This window comes from Paroedura picta, chromosome 2 (assembly GCF_049243985.1).
Source record: "Paroedura picta isolate Pp20150507F chromosome 2, Ppicta_v3.0, whole genome shotgun sequence".
Lineage (NCBI taxonomy): Eukaryota > Metazoa > Chordata > Lepidosauria > Squamata > Gekkonidae > Paroedura > Paroedura picta.
Window position 1 is genome coordinate 76323515 of NC_135370.1, and position 23604 is coordinate 76347118.

At 42.6% G+C, this 23604-nt stretch overlaps 2 protein-coding genes across 2 annotated transcripts in view; one reads left to right on the forward strand and one right to left on the reverse strand.

Annotated features, from left to right (window-relative positions):
* LOC143829679 (proto-oncogene Mas-like) overlaps positions 1–23604 on the forward strand; it is a 40425-nt gene that overhangs the window by 4264 nt on the left and 12557 nt on the right. The gene's annotated exons all lie outside the window — the stretch shown is intronic.
* Positions 1026–22674, reverse strand: RHOD (ras homolog family member D). The gene is made up of 5 exons (XM_077320938.1): positions 22510–22674; positions 21791–21878; positions 14077–14186; positions 4470–4604; positions 1026–2102 (listed from the first exon to the last, which is right to left on the reverse strand). Exons 1-5 carry the CDS (start codon positions 22654–22656, stop codon positions 1935–1937), a joined length of 648 nt encoding a protein of 215 aa, XP_077177053.1. The 5' UTR covers positions 22657–22674; the 3' UTR covers positions 1026–1934.

Below are 23604 nucleotides of genomic sequence, written 5' to 3' on the forward strand. Positions count from 1 at the left end.
AAACCCAGGTAGGCCGCGGGGCGGGGGGGAGAAGGACAACTCGCCACCGCCTCACAGGCTGCCCACCGCCCTTCCTCAGGTCCATGGTCTGGCCCCGCCGCGCCGTCAAACTCGCCAGCCCCGCTAGCGCCCGCTTAGTTTCTAGTTAACATATATTTAAGACAAAAGCTCTGAAATCAATAGGACTTATCTGTAATATATTGTCAGGACTGGGAGAAATTTAAGACAAGTATTTCTCCTGGGTAGTACTATGCCCTCCATGATTTATCCATTATTATATGTGAATGGACAGTCTGCTATATTGCTACAACTCCATCTCGTTTTTATCTGAGTAGGCAAAATGAAGGATGGAGCACCGGGAAATACAAAATTGAATGACTGACTAAAATACTGTGTACTAAAACTATTTGTTTAAATAAGAATGAATGATAATAATGCTATTGAATTACTGTCAAAATACTGGAACACTATGCTTAAAATGCAGTTTTAACATTCACCATATTTCTGGATCAGATATAAAGAAATATAAGTGCTCCTATAACATATTACTCCCTTGCCTTCCTTCTTAGGTTAGCATAATGTTTATGCATTTTGTTATTTTTGTTACCTTTTGTATGAATTTAATAGTTCATGAATATACTGATTCTGGATGTTTCCATGTTTATATACCAACTTAATTCTGGCAGCTACTAATAAATGAAATATCAGTACTAAAAATATCTAAACAATATATTGCAAAAAAATAAGAGGATATTTACTGAATTTTAGTGGCAATATATCCTTTTAAAAGAAGATCCCCGATAAGATTTCCCTTCCAGCATATACTTATTTTTATGGCTATGCCTAGTGTTGCCAGCCTCTAGGTGGGATTCTCACATGTCCACTGAGCTCCCTTCCCAGGTACACCCCCTGCACCCACATCTCCAGGGGTTTCCCAAGCCCGAGTTGACAACCCTAGGGCATTAACTGCACATGTAGTCAGCGTTGCTTCAGCTATTAACTATCAAAATTTATTTACACTTTCTTCAGCCTTAAGGAGGAGGGTATAAGCTACTAATACAGAAGGAGAACAGAACTAACATTGTAATCATAAACAGTTAAATCCTTATAAGTCGTCTGCTTAGGATGGCATTGCAAGTTTACCCTAGCTCTATAACCTGCCCTTCCCACTAAGAAGGTTATTTGGTATACGTGGGTTCTCACATCTTAGTCTTATAAGAGATGTTTATCTCAGAGATGGCTGAGAAATAGTGATTTTGCAGAAGTTAAACATGTCAGGAATGGTTCCCATCCCTCTCTAATCAGGTTTTACCTCTGATGTGCTTAATGATGATGTTTGTTCAAAGCCTTTCAGAATATATTGTGTAAAAGAGGTGAATTGGCAGTGTGTTATGATGGAGAGCGTTTGGGACTTTAGGTCAGGGAGCTGAGCAGAGAAATGCTTCTTAGAGCAGAGGCCTGTGTAAGTTGTGACCCACTGAGTTGAATGCAATCCCCCAACCATGTATTGCACCCTGCCAGGGTAATCACTTTCCTTGTTGCAGCCCTAGGCAAACAGCACACAGGAGCACCTGTTGATCTGCATTCAGGCCGGTGTAATTTGTAACATAAAAGGTTGTCTTCCTCAGATCTATTGGATCTTTTTAAAATATAGAATATCAGATAATCAGCTGGAATAAATGTGATCTCCACCCAAGCTCATAGGCCTGAAGCTTAACTACCAGAAACAGGTATTTAGCCATTAGTTCTGGGAGACTTTTCCCAACTGGTGCCACTTATCAGCCAGTATGTTAATGTATTCCAGATAAGGAAATGTCTCATTGTCTTCATTTTTTGGCCTAATGCATTCAAACAGATTTTGCCCCACTGAGTGGGGGCAAAGAGATGCAGCACAAATTCTCCAGACTCATTCAAGAGAAAGACAATGCTGATGATTAGGAAATCAGACACGCCCTTTTTTGTTTAGTCCTGCGCTGGTTCTTCTTCATGATAATCAAAGCTGTTTTGGAGACCTCTGTAAAGATGTCACTTATATTCTCTTGGAAACGGGCTGAACACTCAAGGTAGGCAGTTGCTCGGAGTCTCCGAGCCAAGTTCTCTCCCTGTAAAAGAGAGGAAAGTGAGGAAAGGGAGAGAACAGGCTTCAGAAAATAGGCTTACAGAATGGATGGAAAGCAAAACACTTCCTTAAAAAGGCAACTAAGCATTTAATGTCAGAAATGGGCCAGGATATTTTGGTGTTTAAAGCCAAAAATTCAAATAATCTCTCCAGTTGTTGTTGTTATGTGCGAAGTCGTGTCCGACCCATCGCGACAACATGGACAATGATCCTCCAGGCCTTCCTGTCCTCTACCATTCCCCGGAGTCCATTTAAGTTTGCACCTACTGCTTCAGTGACTCCATCCAGCCACCTCATTCTCTGTCGTCCCCTTCTTCTTTTGCCCTCGATCGCTCCCAGCATTAGGCTCTTCTCCAGGGAGTCCTTCCTTCTCATGATGTGGCCAAAGTATTTGAGTTTCATCTTCAGGATCTGGCCTTCTAAAAAGCAGTCAGGGTTGATCTCCTCTAGGACTGACCGGTTTGTTCGCCTTGCTAGTCCAAGGGACTCGCAAGAGTCTTCTCCAGCACCAGAGTTCAAAAGCCTCAATTCTTTGACGCTCGGCCTTCCTTATGGTCCAACTTTCGCAGCCATACATTGCAACTGGGAAGACCATAGCCTTGACTAAACGCACTTTTGTTGGCAGGGTGATGTCTCTGCTTTTTAGGATGCTGTCTAGATTTGCCATAGCTTTCCTCCCCAGGAGCAAGCGTCTTTTAATTTCTTTGCTGCAGTCCCCATCTGCAGTGATCTTGGAGCCCAGGAAAATAAATCTGTCACTATCTCCATTTCTTCCCCATCTATTTGCCAGGAACTGAGAGGGCCGGATGCCATGATCTTTGTTTTCTTGATGTTGAGTTTCAAGCCAACCTTTGCACTCTCCTCCTTCACCCGCATCAACAGGCTCTTTAGTTCCTCTTCACTTTCTGCCATTAGAGTGGTATCATCTGCATATCTGAGGTTGTTGATATTTCTCCCTGCAATCTTGATCCCAATTTGTGACTCCTCTAATCCCGCATTTCTCATGATGTGCTCTGCATACAAGTTAAATAGGCAAGGTGACAGTATACAGCCTTGCCGAACTCCTTTCTCAATTTTGAACCAGTCAGTGATTCCATGTTCAGTTCTCACTGTTGCTTCTTGACCTGCATATAAATTTCTCAAGAGACAAATAAGATGCTCTGGTATTCCCATCTCTTTAAGAACTTGCCACAATTTGTTGTGCTCCACACAATCAAAGGCTTTAGCATAGTCAATGAAGCAGAAGTAGATGTTCTTCTGGTACTCCCTAGCTTTCTCCATGATCCAGCGTATGTTGGCAATTTGATCTCTAGTTCCTCTGCCTCTTCGAAATCCTGCCTGTACTTCTGGAAGTTCTCGGTCCACATATTGCTGGAGCCTAGCTTGTAGGATTTTGAGCATAACTTTGCTAGCATGAGAAATTAGTACAATGGTGCGGTAGTTTGAACATTCTTTGGCATTGCCCTTCTTTGGGATTGGAATGTAAACTGACCTTTTCCAATCCTGTGGCCATTGTTGAGTTTTCCAAATTTGCTGGCATATTGAGTGTAGCACTTTTACTGCATCGTCCTTTAAGATTTTGAATAGTTCAACTGGAATGCTGTCACCACCACTAGCTTTATTGTTGCTCAGACTTCCTAAGGCCCATTTGACTTCACGTTCCAGGATGTCTGGCTCCAGGTCAGTAACTACCCCACTGTGGTCATCAGGGATGTTAAGCTCGCTCTTGTATAGTTGTTCTGTATAATTTTGCCACCTTTGTTTAATCTCTTCTGCTTCTGTGAGGTCCCTACCATTTTGGTCCCTTATCATACCCAACTTTGCATGAAACGTTCTCTCTCCAGTAGGGCAATATAATCATAAATATATTATTAAATGTAATAAGTGGCAATTTGCTGCTATTTGCATTCTACAACCTAAGGTGAGCAGACTCACCTTACCTTTCCCCTAGGCTGGAGCTACTTAAAAGGAAGAACTTCTTTTGCCCTATGCTTGTGTTTGCAATCTTCAGCTGAGTCTTGATTTCCACTCCACAATACAGTACTTAAATTGAAATGATATTTATTTACTCTTATACTTCACCCTTCCCTGAATTTAGGAAGTTGTCTTCATTTTTTCTCATTGCCTTCATTTTTTTTGTCTAACGTGTTTTCACCCTACTGAGTGTCGTCAAAGAGATGTGGTGCAAATTCTCCAGACTCATTCAAGAGAAAGGACAGAAAGCCAAATAAAATGTTTGCTGTAATATTAATGTTTAATAGTGAGATTCATTTTGGCAGTGTGAAAGCTTGCTAGTCCAGCATCAACACTTATAAATATGACACTTAAGCCAAGGTACTGTCTATCTTACCTTTTGGTAGGTGATGGGTTCCTGTTGGTTCTGGTGTAACTTCCTTAAGAGAACTTTGTCTTTTCTCAGGTCTGTCTTACACCCAACTAGAAGGATTGGAATTCCCCTGCAGAAATGAGTCACTTCAGGGTACCACTATGCAGAGAAGGTGGGAGATTTAAAAGGCTATATTAATACTGAGGCAGAGATTTTGATACATTAAGGGAGATTTTGATACTTTTTTGAGGAATCAAGGAAAAGACTTTTCTGAAGGAGAGGGCCAACCTGCCTACTGGTTGAATGAGATTGTTTGTCTGAGTGTTAGTCCTGAGGAAGACACCCAATTGTTGCTGACTGGAAGTTGTCTGTTCCTACTGCTTCCCTTTGACTGCTTCTGTGTCGCTTGACCTGCTTTAGTTTTGGGAAGATTTGCTTGAATAGGGCTGCCAACTTCCAGGTGCAGCTTCGAGATATCCTAGAGTTATAACTGATCTCCAGATGACAGAGATCAGTTCCCTGGAGAAAACGGCTACTTTGCAGAATGGAGGGTAAGATGTTATACCACTGAGGTCCCTCCCACCCCTGTCCCAAGACTCCATCCCTAAATCTGCAGGATTTTCCCAAATCAACTTTACTCCTCAGTAGGTGAGCAAAAGGCTCTACCAGTTGGGAATGTACATGATTATATTTTTTGATTAATCATAGATTAAAATCTACATACATTATCCATTATTCAGGTGTGCCCTCCACCTGTGGATAACTACACTCTTGGATCAGGGCCATACTTACATGAAATAGATAGTTCTGCAAACTTGGGGTGCTCTTCAGGTTTGTAGAAAAATCCAAAACCTTTAAAAAAATTTAATCCTCCCCCTTTCCCCCCCAAAACCCCCCACATTTGTTGTCTGAGCTGGGTAGACAGAGCCTGCTTCCTCTTCTGTTGGATGGCTTGCTACTGTTTTCCTCAGTGATGGCTGGGGTGGGGGAGAAGCTTCAGCAAGCCTGACAACAGAGGCCAGGATCCAGGCAGGACTGACCAGCATTAATGCTGGTGTGGGTGTGTTTGTGTCTCAGCAACTCTGGCAGCCATGTGGACCATTATCTTTGATGGTGGGGGGAAGATTTGTGTGAATGTTAAGGCTGCATGGAGCTCACCAACATCATTAGAGGGAGTGGACAAGTCTCAGCCGGCCTGGCATCCAGCAGTGGAGTGGGTTTACTGCTGTCTTCTTCCTTGACAGTGGAAGGAGAATGTTTGGTAGGCTTGGCAGCAGAGGCCAGGACCCACAAAGGGGATGCTGGCATAGGGGGGGTGGGGTGGAATAACCCCTTGGCAAGCCCTCACACTGGGTAAGTTGCCATCTTCCTTTACAAAGGGAGGGGGAGCCTTGGTGGGCCTGGCAGTGAATGTTGGGAGTCACACTGGACCTGGCTGAACTGATGGGGTGAGGAAAATAAAGGCAAAATGGGGAAGGGATTTCACTTTATACTTTTGTTATTATAATTTTTTTTCTGTATTCATTATTCATTTCCTTTAGTTTCAGTAGGAAATATTTCTGGCTGTACTTTTTGTGTGTTCCTTCTAACAGGAAATACATTTTCAGGCATTATACCTATTATCCAAAGGATATTCTCTTTCAGGCAAGATTTGTGATTATCTTTTTTGTACCTATTTTTCAGACAACTACAATTCTCATTTGCAAAGCAAGCAGAGGCAGACTAATCAAGACATAAGTAGTTAGTACAAATCTATAAAATAAATAAAGCCCAATTGGAGTGGTGGGAGGAGTTGGGAATCATTGCCTACCTGATTGGTCATGCATCCAAAAATAGCGAGTCAGGTAGGCTGTCTGCCCCTGGCTGAATCCCCCTCCAACTTCTTCCACATGGAAGAAGTGTCAGCCCCCGGCCGGAAGGGGGGATCCCACCAGCCCTGCCAGGGCTCTCCCCGGCCACACCATGCCTCGGCAAGGCTGCCCAGGTCAAAGGGGGAGGAAGGGAAACCACCAGCCCTGGCTGAGGCCTCACCAGGTATCACCAGGCATTGCCAGGGCTGCCTGGGTCAGAGAGGAGGGAGGGAGCCCACCTCCTTGGCAGGCTGGCCACAGCCTTGGCAGGCTGCCTAGGTTGGGGGGGAGGGTGGCAGGGAGCCCCCACCAGTGTTCGCCCCCCTCTGAGCAGCCCCACCACAGCCTTGGTGGGGCTGCCCAGGTCAGGTGGGGGGAAGGCTAGAGCCCATTGTATGAAAAATACTTTTCTGCTTGTAGTACATAACAGAAGGATTCCTGTGTATGGCTATATAAACAAAATCAGAGCCTTTGAGCAAGGGGAATGACATGCTGCCCCCTCATGTGAACGTCACCTGTTGCAGTCTGGTGCTAGAAGCATTTTTCTCAGCTCATCCCTGGTTCTAGAAATGAGCCTGTCAGGGAGAGAAATGTGGAAAAGAATGGAGTTCCGTGAGGCAGGGCCCAGGAGGGTTTTGCTGCCCTTGCTTGAGTTCCTTCTTGTGGTTTAGAAACAACAACAACAACAACAACAACAACCCACCCATGAACAGGAGGCCACCAAGATCTTGCCCTTTGGGTGGGAGGAGGAAGGAATTTTTTAGCCTGAAAGTGGTATGTTTATTTATTTAAACCATTTATTTATTTCCTTAGACTTGGAGTGGCTAATTAGGCAACAATAAGTTGTTTTGTTAACTTCATCTATTCCCCAATCAAGATTAACATCCTCCCTGGCAGCTGTTTATAAATGAAATTAAAGGTGGCGCAGAGTGGTAAGGCAGCAGCTCTGCCCATGAGGCTGGGAGTTCAATCCCAGCAGCCGGCTCAAGGTTGACTCAGCCTTCCATCCTTCTGAGGTCGGTAAAATGAGTACCCAGCTTGCTGGGGGGTAAATGGTAATGACTGGGGAAGGCACTGACAAACCATCCCATATTGAGTCTGCCATGAAAACGCGAGAGGGCATCACCCCAAGGGTCAGACATGACCCGGTGCTTGCACAGGGGATACCTTTACCTTTACCTTTTTAAAGGCAAGAACAACAAATATTTCAGAACATCATAACTGATTTCCTGTATCTCAACTAGTTCCACCCTTGGTTTGTCTGTCTGGCTGTCTTGTTCTTTTTCGTGTGCTCTGTCTTTTTCTAGCCAGTTTACGTAGTACATTGAATTCATATACATTCTGCATGTATGTGTGTACATCTGATCATTAAAAAGAACCAACATACAGTCACTTTGCAATTGAAATCAGGGACCAATACCTGGGTAAATGTGGGGTTCATAGCACACATTCAGATGTAACATGATAATTACTCAAAGCACATTAGCTAAAAAGATACACTATACATAAATTGTACATGCATTCACTGAAACTTTTGAACAATCTGTAGCACTACATGCCAGCATATGCAAACAAAATGTTTGCCCCAGTGCCTAGCAGGGGCAGCCCCAAATATAACAGAACAGTCCTTTGCCAAATACTTGGAGCCCCTAAACGTATTTCTTATTTTTCCATCTGCACTGAATTATGTGAAAATGTTGTGGGAACCAAAGCCTGGCTTATAATGTTTAAATACTGGTTAAAATACACTTTAGATCTGAGCCAGGAAGTTGACTATCCCAACTAATGAGTGATCTACCTGGTCCTGAGAAATCCAAACTCAATCAAATTGGGATGTCTTTGGATTACCTGTTACATCTTGACGAATCTTCTATTTTCCGCTTTATTAAACAGAGACCATTAGACCTCGAGCATCACAAACTATTTCCATCCCAGCCCAGTCTGTTCTTGAATTGGACTGCAAACCCAATTTGAAAAAAAATGGTTGATTATTTTTGTACATTAGTTGCTCGGGCCTTTGTGCTAGCTCATACCAACGCCTTCCTTTCCAAGATTCTAGTCAGAAGGTACCGCCATATCTCTGGTTGTGAGACTTTGTCCCTGTGGTATGGGCTTGCCCAATGCAATACAGCATATAATTTTAGAATGCTCTCTTCATGAAGTATCCTGCCAGAAATTTCTCTCACCCATCCTGCAGAACAAGAATAATGTAAACAAAGATTGTGTGCCAGCTTCTATGAAATGATAATGAACACATTGGTGGTTGCCAGTTTTTTAGATGCTGTTATTAAGGCTGATTCTAAATTGTTCTCTTAAAATTGTTTATCTGATATTTTATATAGCATGATGCTGTGATTTAATATCTATCTTTCAATTTATATCACTTGTACATATTTTATATGCCATTAAATATTTTGATGGATTGATTGATAACAGAACAGCAAATAAAAGCCACTGTACTTATATCAATTAAAGCCCCGCTCCCCAACCAATGAGCCAGAAAATGTGATTGGCATCAACAGCAGTTGGAAAATAGAGATGACTGAAGATGGCGCCATGCTAGCCCAATCTGTAATGGGCTCCCCAGCCAGGCAGAGGGCCAGGAGCAGAAGCACCTGGCCGACCTGGGCAAGATACGCAAATCCTGAGGGTCCTACAGATCCATGGAGACGAAGTTCTCCGGATCACTGCTACCTGTGCTGGGGGTCATAATGGCGACCTTGTCGTAAATAATCTTCTAAGCTTGGAACGACCAGCTGATAAAAGCCTGCATTCTTCCCAGATCATCTTTTTTCTCCAGCCTGAAAAGAGCAGAAGTCTGAGGAACGCAAAGAATATGAGTTTTCTGTTTGATCTTCTCTTCTTCAAAGCCCCCCTCCTTCCCCCCTAACCAATTTACAAGAGAATTCTTTCTTCGGACGGGAGGCAAGCCAGCTAAATACACTCATTAAAACTGACAACAAAAGAACTTGAGAATTTGTTAATGAGATCTCAGGGGAAGTTCCTGACAGAATACGGAGATTTTTAAAACTGATAACGTCTTATCACTCGAACTCTCGCGAGATGCTGTTACTGCATACTACACACAGAAATGGAAAATCTAATAAATGCACAGATGTTTTATTTGTTAAACAAAGGCAACTTAGAGATACTGAAAGCAGTCAAAAAGATTGAAAATGAAATTCAAGATACCAGGAAAGAGCTCTCAGACAGAATCGAAGGTTTGAAGAAAACAGCTGATGAAAACACAAATCAGCTGGCAACACACCAAATGAGAATCCAATGTCTGGAAGTCAAACAACAGGAATGGGAGAGAACTCTGGAAGTAAAACTCAAAGCTAGGAGCATTAAAATTAAAGACGTCTCAGAAGAATCTGGGAAAACAGATCTAAGGAAGAAAATCACAAAAAGCCCGGAAGACTACTTAGAGGAGGAAGAGACTCGGATTGATAAAGTATATAGAGACTATTCAAAGGCGATTGCACACGAGAATCAACCAAGAGACATTTTTGGCCCTGACAGCAAGGCTGCTAGAAATACTCTATACAGAAACTATCAGGTGATACCACTGAGTTTGGTGGATCAAGAAACACAAATATTTCAAGACCTGCTAGCAGATACATCATGGAAAAGAGCACAATTTCATCTTCTGCAACCACCTGAGGAATGTGATGGACAGTGGAGCATTTACTTGGCTTTTTGTGGGAAAGACAGCAGTAAATCTTAAGTTAGGGCCAACATATGAAGGGAACTGACTTTATATTACTTAAGATAATAGATTATACTCTCATAATAGATTGTACTCTCATATGTATCAACAATTACTTTGCTAAGAAAGACGGTAATAACTTCTATGTGATGGGAACTGAATATGTACATTGTAAGAGGATGGCAAACTATACTTTCACATGTATCAATAATTATTTGGCTAGGGGTGTGGCTAAAGATGTCGTCCTGAGAGGGTGGCAGGGCATCTGCTCTGCTATCTCTGAAGCCTGACAGGGGTCAATTGCGCAAGCAATTGGCAGAAAAGAGGAGGGGTACGCAAACCCCACCTCACCTTTCTACCCAGGAAGTTCTTGGGGCCGTCTCCAATCCTTTAAGGCAGTGGTCCCCAACCTGCGGGCCGCGGCCCAGCGGCGGGCCGCGAAGGCCATGGCGCCGGGCCGCAGCTCCCTCTCCCCGCCCCCCCGCAGTAAAAAACTTTCCAGGTCGCAAGCTTGCGGCCCAGGAAGCTACTTACTGCGGGAGGGCGGGAAGAGGGAATCAGGACCGGGCTGTGCCCGTGCAGGCCGCACCCACGCGGCCCGATCAGCGGGCGCGGCTCACGGGCGCGGCCCGTTCCGCGGGCGTGGCTTCCGGGGCGCGGCCCGATTCGTGGGCGCGGCTCGCGGGCGCGGCTTGATGCGCGGGCGTGGCCAGAAGCGTGGGCGTGGCCCGCACGGGTGCGGTCCCCGCGGGCGTGGCCCGATGCCCTGCCGGTCCCCAGCCTAATAAAGGTTGGGGACCACTGCTTTAAGGAGTATATCTCCCCGGATTATAGGCTGTCAGCGTTCCAGGTCCAGAGGACGACTGCCATTTTCTATCTCGGACTTTCTTTTCTTTCTTTAATCTTAAAGTATCTGCTTCAACCCTACACGATGATTTACCACAAATGAATGTTTTGAACTGAGGGGAGGACATCGGCTGAGTTCCAAAACATCATTTACTGCAAGTATCTCTCGTTTTTTTTTTCTCCGTCTCTCTTCCTGCATCAAAGCCCATTGTTTCCCCCCTCCTCTTACTCTGCTCTGCCCAAAGCCACCTCGTTATGAGGCAGGCTAATTTTCCTAACTAGGCAGAAGAAGGACTCAAATCAACTCGAATTAATTGGCAAAAGCTCTTATTGTAATTGTTTTGGTTTTCGGAAATAAGAGATAAGAGATGTGAATGGGAAGATCTCACGAGAATTCTGTGCCAGCACGAGAATACCTGCCTTAACTGACTTCAATACGTCACATGCCAGAGGATAAAACAGAGGACCTCTACTGGCCACTTGTAAAATTGTTTGAGGCCGGGTTTTTTTTAAGTCAAAACATGTCTATGTTAAAAAGATTGTCTCATCTAATAGAGATACACACCCAAGATTACAAAGTATTTATAGATGGATTGGTTAAAAATATCTCCAAGGAGATCCAAGATGGCAAGGAAGAAGTCTCCAATAGGAATGATGGATCAATAACAGTGGCTGATGACAGCTTTAAACAAGGTGGAAAACCAACAGCAGAAGAGATATCTGAAATTCATATCTTCAAAGATTGAAAGGGGTTCTGGGTGAGTATATCCACAAAGATCAGGCGGGTTTCTTACCAAAGAGAAACGTTAAAGATAATTTGAGAGTACTAGATATCCTTGAATATTATGAGAAACATTGCGAAAAGAAGATGGCCTTAATTTTTGTTTATGCTGAAAAAGCATTAGACAATATTTTTTGGTATTTTATGATGCAAGTTTGTGAAAAGATGCAGATGGGGGAACACTTTTTGAGGAATATAAGATCAATTTATTTAGAGCAAAAGGCAAGAATTATAGCAAATAGTGATTTATCAGAAGAATCTAGTATATATAGAGGAACGAGGCAAAGGTGTCCACTTTCACCCCTACTTTTTATATTAGTTCTTGAGGTATTATGTAATAATGTTAGATCTGAACAAGGGATTAAGGGCACTAAAATTGGTCAGCAAGAATATAAATTGAGAGCATTTGCTGATGATGTGGTCTTTTTCTTAGAGGATCCCCTAAGCAATATGAGATGTTAGAAGTTATTAAGGACTTTGGTCAGGTAGCAGGATTCAAGATGAATAAAAATAAAATAAACTATTGATTAAAAATATATAGTATGAAGAAGTGGAAAATTTACAGGAGACGAGTGGTTTGAGATGTGAAAAAAGGTAAAATATTTGGGTATCTGGTTGACAAATCAAAATATAACATTATTTCGTAATAATTATGAGAAAGTATGGGAGGATATTAAGAAAGATCTAACTTTATGGAATAAACTCAACCTCTCTTTGTTAGGAAGGATATCAGTTATAAAAATGAATGTGCTTCCAAGGATGATGTATCTATTTCAATCAATCCCAATTATAATTAAGAAAAATTACTTTTTGAAATGGCAGAAGGATATTCAAAATTTTGTTTGGGCAGGGAAAAGACCAAGAATTAGTTTTAGAATCTTATCAGATTTAAAGGAAAGAGGTGGGCTATCTCTTCCAAATTTATATTTATATCATGAGGCTGTCAAATTAGTTTGGATTAAAGATTGGATGACATTGCATGATACCAGATTATTAGATCTTGAGGGTTTTGATAGATGATTTGGATAGCATGCTTACTTGTGGCATGATAAAGAGAGGATACATAAAGATTTTAAGAATCATTTTGTAAGAAGAGCCTTAATTCAGACTTGGAATAGATATAAAGTTAGGTTAGAGAGGGGTACCTCACTTTGGATTTCTCCTAAAGAGATAGTTAAAAGACCAGAAAAGAATATAAGACATCAGTGGATTAGATATAGAGATATTTTGACTAACTCAAAATGTTGAGGTGGGAAGAAAAGTCTGAGGCAGTGGATGGATGGTTTCTGCACCACCAGATATATGAATGTTTTAAGAGAGACAAAGCAACGGGTTTTTCTTTAAATAAATCCAGATTTGAGATAGAGATAATAGACAAGGATGAGAAACTTATAGCAAAGGCTTATAAAATGCTATTAGAATGGGATACTGAAATGGAAAGCATTAAATTAGTCATGGTTAAATGGGCCAAAGATCTAGGCCGTCCAATAGATATGGAGACTTGGGAAGACTTATGGAAGAAACAAATTAAGTTTTCGGATAGTTATGATTTGAGGGAAAATTTTTGTAAAATGTACTTTAGGTGGTACTTAATGTCATCAAAATTGGCAAAATGGTCTCAGGATGTTGACAAGAGATGTTGGAAGAGTAGAATACATGAAGGTAACTTTTTCCATATGTGGTGGAGTTGCCCAAAAATGGTTAAATTTTGGAATAAAATATATGTAGAACTTAAGAAAATGTTGGAAGTTAACTTCAAAAAGAAACCAGAACTATTTCTACTAGGCATTATGAGTGATGAAATACCTAAAGAATTCAATGTATTGTTATTGTATGCCTTAACAGCAGCCAGAATGGTGGTAGCAAAAGTCTGGAAAACAAAGGAGACCCCATCACTGGAGGACTGGATAATGAAACTATTGGATTTTTCCAAAAATGGCAAGACTCACAACATTGTTTAAGGACAGGAAAATTATAAAAATCAATGGAGATCATTTTGCAATTATATTGGGAAAACATATATTAATTTGGATTGGGAATCCTCAGTTGAGATTTAAATAGGAGGTTCAGAATTTGTGTAGTTGTATTTGTCGCAGTGTGCAAAAATTATACAGTATGTTGTATAAAGTGTTACTGGAAGTTTAAATTTGTTATATTGAAAGACTACAAGATTTGTTAACTTGGAAATGTATTATCAATAAATTTATCAATAAAGTTTTTTTTAAAGATCTGAATGTTTCCAAGTATGATTGTCATTCATTTTTCTATTTGGATTAGCTATAGTAGTATATTAACAGATAATGAATTTTTGTATGTACATCCCTGAGTATGGGAACAGAAACACTGGCATTTCCCAGTTTATTTTATTAATTACATCTATATCATGCCTATTTCCTAGGCTCTCTAGGCAACTATTTTCACTGTGTTCATTGATGGTCTTATTACCTTTGTGAGAATGTTGTTAAAGCTGATGAGGTTGGTGACATCATAGCACATGATAATTGCATGAGCCCCACTATAGGAGAGGGGGCGGAGTCTGTCATAATCTTCTTGTCCTGGTTGGAGTGGAAACAAAGCTAAATGCATTACTTTTATCATTTAATGTAAGACCAGGCATTAATATACCAATATTGCTTACAAAATAAAATTGCTTCCCTCACATATAATTTTAACACTCCACTATCCAGAATATCCACAGCTGGATCCATTACTCTCACAATGACTATCATGCTCCAACTAAACTGGCTCTACAGCTGGATATATGCTTCACACTTTATTTAGTGGAATGGTAGGATACAGGGCATTGAGTATGTTACCAGCAAATAGGGTACTAGCACTGCCTTGGCAAATGTTGGGAGATACTGTGGGTAGTGCTTGGGGAGGGCCAAGTTTGGGAAGGTGATATCACTTTCAGCTCATGCTCTAGGCTGCCTCCAGTCTCTATGCCATTATCATGGAGACTATGGGAAATATCTAGAATGTCACTATGTGGAAGCAGTTTATATCTCCTGCTCAATACCTTGAGGTGGGAAATTGGGGCAGAGGTCTGGAAATTACCTGCCCCAGGTGGGCAAATAGAATGCCTACCAGAAGATGAAATAATAGCCTTTCTTTTTGTTCAATGAAACTATTTGGTATATGACTGTATTTTTAATCGATTAACTCTAATCTTCAACAGGCCTTTTTCTTTCCTAGTTCTCTCTAGTGGCCATTCAAAATCCCACTGTAGCCCAAAGTGGTCTAGATCCCTCCCTTTTTCCTCAATTCTTTCTCTAGAAGTGCACCTTCCCCGGATGCAGTTTTGGAAAGGATGGGCATGAACTGGCTCACAAACTAAAGCTTGTGATCAAATTTAGCCACTTCGTGATTTGTGAACCGACGTTCAGGTGAGGTCAACTGACATGAACTTTCCATGAATTCTCAAATGGTTTGTGATGGTTCCTAATTGGGTACATTTCCAGATAGACTGTATCCACTCAATCAAAATCTTTACCAAACTTCGATGCAAGCGGGGTGGGGGCTGAAAGGCATTTAGAGGACCATCAGGGGGAGGTCTCCTATGAATCTAGTATCTCTAGCTTGCATAAGAGTGTATTTTATACACTCCTGAACCTGTGCCTGTGATTTCTTCAGAAAGCACTTTATTGGAGGCAACTTCTTTTGGGGGCTGAAACACGTACTCCTCACCAAACTTGGAGGGCAGGCATAGAAGAGTCAGCTGGAGATCCCCTGCAACTGTGGTGTCTCAAGTACACTGCGGCTCATACTATCATGAACCTTTTGAACTGAAACAGCTCATTTGACACCTAAAAGTTCATGACTGTCTGTAGCTTGTAAATGGTGCATGCCACAAGCTATGAACCAAATCATATTTTCTTGCAGCACCTTAATGACTGCCAAGTTTAATGTAGCATAAGCTTCCTTAGCCAGAGCCTGCTTAATCAGATGCCTGAAGTGAATTTCCACTCAGCAGATTAAACTATACATATTGAAACAGAGGGAAAATAAATTGTGAACAACTGGGTTAAAAGGCCATGAAATACAGGCCATACAGTTTCTGTGCCATACCCCCTGTATAAGACAAGCCCAGTCACCATTCTTAACAGCTGAAATTGACAGTAACAGCTGAAGCAGAAGTACTGGCACCTTTTGAGGGGTGGGTGGGGAATGCTCCCAAATTCTGAGGGTGGAATTGGTGCGATCTTATATATGCATACTGGTACTTCTTTTTAAAACAAACAAAATATTTGTATATCCATTCATTTTACTGTAATGGATGAAAAAGGCATCTCTGAAAATCAAATTCAAGAGGGAAATCTTGCTTGACTTCCTATGGCTAGGTACGCAGCTCTTAAACCTTCTTCCCCTAACAAATCCAACCTAACACTTATGTCAGTGCTTCTGCGTCCATAGGAGAATTCTATTTCATTCTGTTCTGAATTGTCATTAACCTTATAATTTCCTCCATCAAGCTTAAGCCTCAGAGATCATGCATCTGAAGGGGAGGGGAGAAGGACTTTCCATTCATTCTGGTTGCTCTTCTTCAGAAGTTTGTTTGAGATTATCAATTTAAGGAAGAAATTCCAGGCAGCTTGCTCCAGAAACTGAAAATTAGGAAATTAAAAATGCATTTTCTAAAAGAACAGCAGTAACTTGGTCTCCACAAGGGAATTTTGTTTTACCGTGTGACTATTCTAAGTGCATTTTTTTTAGTTGCCACAAGTTTGCAGCAACATTTTCCACATCCTTCTAGGCTGGTTGGAAGTCATGACCTCAAAGTCTAATTGCAGTTCTGAAATTCTGGTAGGGCCAGTTCTATCATGTTAAAACAGGCTTTTGCAAATGAAAACAAAACCAAATCCCACAATACCCAATTGTAAGAATGTTACATTTTATTTATCATTTTAAATGTGTTCACAAAATCCATCATCCATTCCTTTTTAAATATTTCATACATAACTTTTAAAAAACAAAACATTCCATATTCGGGTTGTGCACGGGGGTCCCGATTCGGTTTGATTCGGGTTCGGAGGAACCGAATGCGGATTGATTTGGGCCGATTCGGATCGATCCAAATTGATTTGGGCTGATCCGGATCGATCCGGAGCCATCCGAATCGATTCAGAGCCAATGCAAGTCAATGGAGCTATTGACTTGCATTGGAAATCCTTTCAGGAAGATTGGACCAGGGGGTCTTGCTCCCAAAGAGGGTGACACCATTTTCCATAGACTTTAATGGTGGGAAAAAAAATAATTCCAGCAGGTTACTTAACCAGGAAATTGGCAATTAACCTGATTAAATTATTTTTCCCACCATTAAATTCTATGGGAAATTGTGTCACCCTCTTTGAGAGCACCTAGGATGGGACCCCTTGGTTCAATCTTCTTGAAACTTGCAGGGGAGCTTAGGGAGGATCTTCCTTGAGTCCCCTGCAATTTTCAGGAAGATTGCACTAGGGGGTCCTTCTCCCAAAGAGGGTCCCACAATTCTCTCTTTGAGAGCCCCTAGGATGGGACCACTTGGTTCGATCTTCTTGGAAAATGCAGGGGAGCTCAGGGAGGGTCTTCCCTGAGTCCCCTGCAAATTTTAGGAAGATTGCACCAGGGGGGTCTCATCCTAGGGGCTCCCAAAGACAATTCCCCATAGAAGTCTATGGGGAATCAAGTTAAAACCAAAGAATATTACTCTCCATTATATCCAATGGAGCGGATAGGGGTACCCTCTTTGGGAGCCTCTAGGATTGGACCCATTGGTCCAATCTTCTTGAAACTTGCAGGGGACTCAGGAGCTCCCCAAGAAGTTTCAGGGGTGCAGCGTTCACTCCCTCCCCCCAGCCCTTGGGAAACGCGGGGAAAAAAGGAAAAAAAACAAAATACAGAAGCAGCCAGGAGGCTGCAGCAGCCAGGAGGCTGCCAAGGGCTTGGCGATTCGGCCGAATTCCTTCGATTCGGCCAAATCTCTTTGATTCAGCCATTTTAAAAGTAGTGACGGTCTGGTTCGGACCATTTTTGATTCGGAAACATCCGAATCGGCCAAGATTCAGCCAATTTGGCCGTTTCCAAATCCGAACTGCACATCCTTATGCCATATGTTCTAGTGCTTTTCTACAAATATTCTCTTATTCCTTCCCCACTCAGGACAGGTTGGAGTTACATAGCTATTCTCACTATAGTTTGATATGGTGGGAATAAAATTATTTTCTTTGTATCACCCTGAGCAACAAGGGAGGGTGGTATAAAAATATAATCTGAACATATATGGTAAATAAAATGGTAAGAGGGTGCTGGGAGGAGTTTGGAGTCCTAACCTACCAATCTGGTAGGCTGTCCCAGCTGTCCAATGAACAGCCAATCAGAAGGGATGTCCCACCCCTGGCTGGTTCCCCCCTCTAGCTTCTTCCATCTGGAAGAAGTACCAGCCCAGTAAACAGGAGCAGGGAGGGCGGGTGGAGGGCCTGGGACTGCAGGCCTGAAGGGAGTGGGGTAAAGAGGGAGGGAGCCTCAGCCAGCATTTGACTCTTCCCTGAGCAGCCCTGACCACAGCCTCACCAGGCTTCAGTGGCACTGCTGGGGGGAGGGGGCAAGCCATTCCCTGCCAGCACCCCCATCTCCCCGAGCAGCTCCAGCTGCAGCCTTGTCATGCCTCAGGAGGGTGAGGAGCGGGGTCCCCACCAGTGCTCCCCCACCCTGCCAAGGCCTCTCCAGGCTGTGACAAGCTTACCTGGAGCTGGGGGACTGAACAGAGTCTTTGCCAGTTCTCCTCCCCCAGCCCCCAAAAGGCCCACTCAGGACTGGAGAGGCCTTGATGGGCCATTCTAGGGTGGAGGGTAGGAACAGAGTCCACACCAGAGTCCATCCCTCCACCTCAGTGGGACTTTTTGGGGTGGTGGGAGGATGGAATGGAGTTCTTGCCCTGGCCCCAAAAAGGCCCACTCAGGCCTGGAGAGGCCTCGCTGGACCTTTTTTGGGGGGAGGAACAGAATCTTTGCCAGTGTTCCCCCCAACCCCCTAAAAGGCCCACCAAGACCTTTCCAGGCCTTAGTTGGCCTGCCCGTGGTGGGTGGGGGGAACCTAGCGCTCATTGTATTTTTAGATATAATGGGATTTTTTTTTTTTGCTAGTAAATAAATAGCCAATGTAGTGGTTGGAGCATTGGACTAGGATAGGGGAGATCAACTCTCAGCTTAACCTATGTAATTTGATCCTTGCAAAGAAGGTAGGGAGAACAATATAAACAACTTGGAGCTTCTTGGAGGAAGGGTAGAGTAAAATATGATGGTGAATAAAAATTAGATATTTAGAACTGACCGTGATTCCCTTGAATTTTTGTTAAACAAGTTTCTGTTAAACTGTCTCTTTGTTGTTCTCTGTTAAATAGGGTGCAGTACATGGATCTTCTGCACATGAATTGAGAGGTAGAATAGAACCTTAAATAAAGAAATCCACCAGTACCCAGGGAGGGGATGAAATAATATTTTCTACTGTGGAGTTTTAGTATTACCAATGGATTTATAAGTTGACAAGGTTTCATGGTAGTGGAGACAAATTCTGAGTTTCCTCAAGAAGCTCAGAAATACATTCAACATGGTTTGCTTCTGGTAGCTTGGGAAAGGAACATTCTTATTGTAAAGGGTATATAGGGCAAAACATTTTTTTCTTATCAGTGCAGAGAATCATGCAAGGTAATATAGAATACACCATCTGGTGCATCAAAGAGTCATTTTGCTACACTAGTAGATTGTAGTAAGATATGGTTATATGCCAATCACAATATGACATTTCTAATAATAGGGTATTACTCTCATGTATGTATAGTAAAATATACATTTCTGTTTTCTCTGTAAGTCAGCTTGATGGCATTTTTCACCACCTCCACCATGGGATACATGTTTCATTTCACATTTCTCCCTTTGTCCAAAACTAGTTTACATACAGGGGAAGTATAATGTATGAACCCTACAAGGGAAATTATATTTAAAAATCATATATGAAAAGACATTGATCTACATGTACATGCAACTGTGTTTCTACACATCCTAACAAACTGACAAACTGGAGCATGTCCAGAGGAGGGCAACAAAGATAGTGAGGGGTTTGGAGACCAAGACATATGAGGAAAGGTTGGAGGAGCTTGGTCTGTTTATCCTGGAGAGGAGATGACAGAGAGGGGATCTGATAGCCATCTTCAAGCATTTAAAAGGCAGCCATGTAAAGGATGGAGCAGAGTTCTCTCTTGCCCTAGAGCATTGATACCAAACCCCCGGTCCGGGCACCGGTCCCGGTTCAAGGATTAGTCGGTACCGGGCCGTGGCTCCTCCTCGTTCTCCTCCTTGGCTGCTGCCTTGGGGGCTGCCATACCACTCTGCCTCCTTGGCTGCTGCCTTGGGGGCTGCCATACCACTCTGCCGCTGGCTCACCTTTGGTGTTCTCCGGTGGTTGCCATGGCTGGGGCTTCCCCTCGGCATGGCACTGCGTAGCTTCTGCTAGCAGTGCCCCCCAGCAGGCATCGGAAAGTCAGGGGAGCCAGCAGGAAAGCAAGCAAAGCAGGAGTTCAGGCGGCAGTGACGTCCCTCGGCAAAAGACTACCCCCCTCTCGGGCCTCAGTAAAATCATCAAGCGTTGACCAGTCCCTGGTGATAAAAAAGTTGGGGACCACTGCCCTAAAGGGACAGACCAGATCCAATGGGATGAAATTAATTCAAAAGAAATTCCGTCTAACCTCAGGAAGAAGTTCCTGACAGTTAGAATGGTTTCTCAGTGGCTTCCCTGGGAGGTGGTGAGTTCTCCATCTTTGGAAATTTTTAAACAGCTAGATAGCCACCTAACGGAGAGGCTGATTCTGTGAAGGCTCAAGGGGGGTGGCAGGTTACACGGGATGAGTGATAGGGCTGTGAGTGTCCTGCATAGTGCAGGGAGTTGGACTAGATGACCCATGAGGTACCTTCCAACTCTATTATTCTATGATTCTAACCTCTCACAAACATTTGTTTTATTTGGCTGTTCCACTAAGGAGATCAGGGCTCTCTCCTCCTCCTTTTTATCCTTCATACTATGTGAGACAAATTAGGCTGAAATAAATTGATTGGCTTAAGATCACTCAGTGAGCTTCCTGATTGTCCCTTCCTCAATTGGGTAACTAACGTCTGGATCTGTGACCAAAGGAAGAATAGCATGATGGACTTACTTGTCATAGTTGCTGCTACTGTGACTGAACTAAGAAGGATCAGTGGTAGAGTATCTGCTTTGTATGCAGAAGGCCCCAGTCTCAACTCCCAATATCTCTAGTTAAAAGGACCGGGAAGTGGTGTGACATACCTCCACGTGAGACCCCCAAAAGCTGCTGCCAGTCAGAGTAGACAGAACTGATGGATGGTGTGACTCTGCACATGACTCCTCAACATATTAACTGAATTCATGGGGAAAGACAGCATGTGTGAACACAGCAGTTTTGCTCCATGCAATCTCCAGGTTGTTTGAATGCATGTAGGAATTGTCTATATGAATTGTCTATATGAACTCTCCCTCTCTATGATAGGGAATGCTGCTTTCCAAATATTGCTGGTCACAAGAAGGGGCTAGATATGTGGATACTTCCTCTGTATGTAGGTGCCATGCTCATTAACTGGTGATCACATGGAGGCAGGGACAGGACCAGTGCATTCATGCTCACTCTCCCTGTGTGTACATTTGACTTGCACAGGGGGAGCTATGTCTGTTTAGTAGTAGTCACTACAGGATTGAGATGGAATGCATGGAAGCAAAATATCATGTTTTGTTACCCAAAGTAACTCCCCCCAGGGAAAGATTCAGATATGATCTAATCCAATATCCTATCAAATAGGCTGCAGTACATGGATCTTCTCCAAGTGAATAGAGAGATAGTTTTATTGTATCTGGGCCAAGGATGCTAATTGGCTAGTTTTGTAGTGTGTTTATAGAAACGGAGGTATTGCTGCTCCTGTGTTCATCACAATACACACAGAAATTTATATACAACTTTTTACAGACTGATTTAGAGTTCATATAACTTGAAAGTGTCTATATTTTTAAATAAATGTAATCTGGCCGAATAATGCCAGTGCCTTGCTAATGGTTTGCTTTTTTCTTTGCATGTAGCATAACAGGACAACACTCTCTTTTGTCTCCATGTATAATATACCTGCTGTATCCCAGAGACTGATAACCACTTGCTTGCCACTGAAGAGGAAGGGGGCAGAAAACTTCTCAAACACTGTTGGGATGTAGACCTGAAAGAAGGGAAGGAGAAAGATAGTCTTTGTTGTTGTTTTGCTTTGTCTTTGAATCACGGGTTACAAATAGTACTTTGTTTGCTTTCCTATCACTTTACATTGCCATGCTGTCTTTTCCTCCATGAATAGGTCTTTGTCGAAAAAACTATATTCCATAGGAGAAGTAATTATTTTGGCTTTAACATCCTTCTCCTCTGCAGAAGTTCGGAAAAGGTTGGTTCACTAGATACTAAAAACTGAACAGGCCCAGTGTACCTAAGAGACCGTCTTTCCACCTATACCCCTCGAAGAGTTTTACGCTCTGCCACCTCCAACTGGCTGTGGATCCCTGGCTCCAAAGAAGCACTTTGGTAAAATAGTGGTAGTAGCCTTGGTCACAGCTGAATGTCCCTCTGCTGAACCAGTCATTCTGAGGAACTTCAGAGGCCCTCAGACATTAGGGGCACACTGCCTAATGTCCCAAGGAAAAAGGCAACTCGGCTTAATTTTGTTGCTACAATTTAACATTACACACATTAAATAATCTCATGGAAATAACAGAAATCTATTCCAAGGGGGACAAAAGCAGATTTTTTTCCTTTAAATGAAAAGCCTCACGACAAAGAGTGTGGGGATGGAAGAGACTTACCTTGGGGAACTCTCCTTTGGCAAAGACCATGAGTAGTGATGTCTTTCCACAGCCACCATCTCCTACAATGACCACTTTGATCTCAGTGATCCTCTGGATCTTCCCATTGTTTCCTAAGTGTTCTACAGTTCCTGCAGCTGCTTGCATATGTGCCAGATTTCAGCACCCCTCCAACAGGAGTCTTCAGTCTGAAGTAATCCCAGGTAGTAAACAACAAGAGAATCTTTCCTGCCTGCAAACTGTATAGTGAGATGTCTCCAGCTCAAGATTCCTGTCTTGCCTCTTTCCTTTGCTATGGACTAAAAAAGCATGACACACCACACAGCATTTGTGAACAGGACAGGATGGCCAAGAGCCAGGATGGTAGGAAAGGCGTGGCTGGAATGTGAAATGATTGGCTGGCATAGGGTGGAGAAGGTACACAGGGAAATATTCACAGATGCATCTACCCACAGCATGGCATAGGACAGAAAAGTAGATGATGATAAATGATAGATCCGTACAATCTATGTTTTTAGGTCAATAAAATCAGAGTCCAGTAGCACCTTTAAGACCAACAAAGATTTATTCAGCTTTCGAGTGCAAGCACCCTTCGTCAGACTGCCTAATGTATGAAATTGCTTCTGTACTCAAATGATACCTCCTGTAATCACTGCTGACAACAAAAACATACACAGCAAGGAACACAAGGATATACATTATGTAACTAGTTATATAATGTCAGACTTGCATCTCAGGTGTTCATTGTCCATACCATCATAACAAGCAACTATATAATAACATTCACAAAGCCAGAGAGAAACCAGAAGAGCTATAGACAGAAGCACACACTTATATTATTTCAGTCTTCACATACCAGTGACCACAAAACATGTAGCATGTGCAGATTGTGCATACAGATACATTGATCATTGCACTGCTCATTAAACACTTAAGCTTAAATTTCATCAGCATTTGGGGACCAATTAAATTTCTTCATCTCATTTTAATTTTTGCTGAGCAATTTATGCCTTCCTAATTTCTTAACAGGGTGGCCAGACCACCTATATTCCTGTTAAACTTGCACCTGAGATTTATTTATGTTTTTATTTATAA